General features: G+C 33.7%; 1 protein-coding gene across 1 annotated transcript; it reads left to right on the forward strand.

Annotated features, from left to right (window-relative positions):
* Positions 1-1504: 1504 nt before the first annotated feature.
* Positions 1505-3088, forward strand: LOC106779219 (very-long-chain (3R)-3-hydroxyacyl-CoA dehydratase PASTICCINO 2). Its single transcript, XM_022776500.1, has 4 exons — positions 1505-1648; positions 1758-1811; positions 2589-2659; positions 2754-3088. The coding sequence occupies exons 1-4, from the start codon at positions 1529-1531 to the stop codon at positions 2866-2868; spliced, it is 360 nt and encodes a 119-aa protein (XP_022632221.1). The 5' UTR covers positions 1505-1528; the 3' UTR covers positions 2869-3088.
* Positions 3089-3540: the final 452 nt, after the last annotated feature.

Genomic DNA, 3540 nt, shown 5'->3' on the forward strand with positions numbered 1-3540 from the left:
CTCACCCTTTTGCTTTTGGAAACCATTCCAATTAAGACTTTGTTCTTCAAGGGAATCTGATCTGATCTCATACAATGCTATGCTATACTATGCTATGCTATGTAACATTGTGCTTTGCTTTGGTTGTGACTTATGTATGACTTTACTTTACTAGCCATAGTGCTCTGGCCTGTGCCTGTGGGAACTACATCTCTATCACATGTGAACCAATTTTTGTCTCTAGGCGTCCTATAATCCTTCGTTATGTTTCTTTTATTGGAAAAAAAAAACTAAACCATTTGTGCAATAAGGTTCCCTTTTATTTTTTCCAATATGAACTTATATGAAACCAGACAGCCCACAGGAATAAAGTAAGATGAAGAATATCAAAAGCAAGCCACAGGAAACCGTAGACTGATACCAACAAACATATTTTGTGCAACCCATTGTATGTTCAAGGAATTTAAATAAGGAAGAAGCATGTACCTCTGAAAAGTGCTGCTGAAGCAGAAAATTGGAAAGCCCTTTTCTATTATTCTTTCATTAACACAGCAGTCTGAAGTGGAAGAAACCAAATCATCTAAGAAATTGCATACAAAAGGTAAAAGGTTGAGTTCAACCTGTGCACAAATACAACAGCATTAGCTCTTGCACAAATGCACACCTACTGTAAGACTAAACTTAAGAGTCACTCCACCAATTAAGGTTATCACCAAATATGTTCATGTGTCTACTATAGTCCATTTTTGTTGTAACTTTGTTTCCTGTGATGTTAAATCCCTGTAACATTTCAAATCTCTGCAATTTTCCTAAAGAGCTTCTTAACCCACAAGATTCTCCCCTTTGTTTTATCCTTGTTGGCATTCCTTCTTCACTGCACAAGACTTATTACTCCAACATAGTTTTCATTATGCTTGATTGGTTCCAGTTGAAGTCAGTACTTACGGCCAAGTCTTCTTGTAATTGGCAAACTCCTCAGCAGTTGTCCCTTCTGAAAATTCTGTTGNTTAATGTATTTACCTGCCAATAAGCTACAGATATATCTAGAAAACCAGCAACTTTTGGTGATCGCAGGATTCCACACATACCATTTGGGCACCGAATCCTTATCTCGTTATACTCAAAGTGAATTGAGTCATTTCTTCATCCTATAGTTTATATCTGTTACTCTTATCCCTCCTATCTCTCTACGTGTTTATGGAACTTTTATTTCTAAGTTCTCAGCTTCAGTACCGAGTCTACTAAAATCTACAGATCATATTTCATTCATGCAATGTTATAGTTTAATACACTAATCTGGGTTACACCAATATATATTGAGGCAATTTGTTCCAACCAAAACTATTTGGTTCTGATGGGTCAACTAATCAGTATACTCCATTAGGTTATGTGAACAAAATAAGGTCTTCACGACATATTATTTGCAATACATGCCTTACAACAGTCTAGCTTTTATCAGTAACAAGTGCAGCCCCAACAGAGGTGAACTTTTACAAAAGATGTGGGGTTATGCTTGATGAAAACAAAAATTGAATTAGTTAGTTTGTTTATGAAATTCTGTGTTATTTTCCCTTGTGAAGGACTGGTGAGATCTCCCATAACATCGACGTTGCCACAGATAAGTTCAAGGTTGTTCCTGACTTGGGGCATTTTATGGAGTTTTCCTGAGGTGAAGAAAAAATTGAATTATTTTATTTTTTGTTGAACGCATTTAATTTGTTTGTTCAGCATTCAGTCATATTCTTCTAGTGAAAAGTTGCCCCATCTTTTATCACCAGACTCAGTCTCATGTGCTTGTTACCTCCCTACTGATCAGCTGGTCCATCGNAGAGGCAAGTGTTTGGATTGCTCTTTCATGTGATGTTAAANTTTTTGTTTGGCTTTTTCTTCTTTTCGTTTGATGTTAGCTAGCCATAACATACTTCTACAGAATGGTTATGAGTTATAGAGCACTTCCAGCATGAAGATGACATTACTTCAAATAAATGCCACCTCTGTTCTGACTTCAGTACCTAAACTTTACGAGACTATTTTTTTTTTCCAGTTTTCTGCTTGTCATTTTCTTTAGACTTCCCAGTTCATGCTCTGCTATCTTATTCTAATTTGTTGTGTTTTTTCCCTATTAATTTCACCATCATATTTATTACTATGTTCTTAATTCACTGTAGCGTTTTCAGAGATGGCTGCTACACGTGAATCCAAGATTGATAACTATGGTTAAGATATAACAAGTGCATTAAGAAGATAGATATTGAACTGAGTATTCTGGGATCTTTTTTTACGTTTGTGAATATGTGTTTCACTCTCTGACTGAAATGGAGCTGTTGGTGGTCTCACCTTATTGAACTTGGGAGTAAAAATTATACAAACAAAATTCTACTGTTACTTGAGCATGTCTTGCATAAAAATGTTAATGTTATATTTGATGGCTAAAACTTAGAAGAACCTAATAGTATGAAATTTGAAGCGTTGATTGGGGTGACATCAATTTTTTTGGCTTGGTGACGTATTTTCTTCTGTAATTAGATTCCTCTATTTGTTTCTGTAGTGAAGTCATTGATTACAAAGGTATAAGAAGTATTTTATCTTCTTTGTTGTTGCAATTGTAGATCATTCGGTATTCTTTCTTTGGTGTCAAAGAGACTTTTGGATTTACTCCATCATGGCTTTTGTGGCTTAGGTACGAAGTTTGATTTCTAAGCCTTGGTCATGGAGTATAGCACTTGGTAAAACAATATTTTCTCTTACATCAATTACAAATTATTTCTTTTCAGATACAGCAGCTTCCTGGTTTTGTATCTAACAGGCATAAGCAGTGAAGTTGGTCTAATATACATCGCCTTACCGTTCATCAAGGTAAATAATTTGGTTGCCAAATGTCCACTTTAGAATCATTAGATCTAAAGCTGCAAGATGTGTGTTGTCTTTGTTAATTAGCAACATGTTCATAAATCATTTAACGAAGAACAAATCTTCTAAGAGAATGGAATAGATGAAGTTCAAAGCACTGTCGGTTAATATTTGGAAACCTAGACATCTGTAATTTCGTAGCATTACTAGAATGGTAAAATGGAAATGGAGGAGAATAGTCTATTACTTATGATATAATTGGTGAAAATATTTGATAGTTTCTCAGTAAGTTGGAGTTTTTAGTTAATCTGACAAGTATTACTTATCATTTTAATCTAATATTTTTTTAGTAAAAAAATATTATAAATATAACATAATAATGATAATAATCTAAATTTCCTTTTTAATTTTTAAACTTACTGAATCACTTACTAATTTTTTTTTTATACTTCAATATCAAGATGTACATATTCAAATAGTTTATTTCTTTATCCTTTTATAAATGCATCATTTATGAACTCTGATTTATCAGTTATTGACTCCAAATGAAAAGGGTTCTGCATGCATATTTTAAATCACAAATAAATGAAGGCTGAAATGAAAGTTCGTTTCATGTATACAGAAAGTGTTGAAGACCAATTCCTACGTAGACAAAGCATCTGATTGATTAGTAAATCATGGTATAGACAAATCTTTGTTTATGAAAGGGAT

Source organism: Vigna radiata, unplaced genomic scaffold (assembly GCF_000741045.1).
Source record: "Vigna radiata var. radiata cultivar VC1973A unplaced genomic scaffold, Vradiata_ver6 scaffold_356, whole genome shotgun sequence".
NCBI classification, from domain to species: Eukaryota; Viridiplantae; Streptophyta; class Magnoliopsida; order Fabales; family Fabaceae; genus Vigna; species Vigna radiata.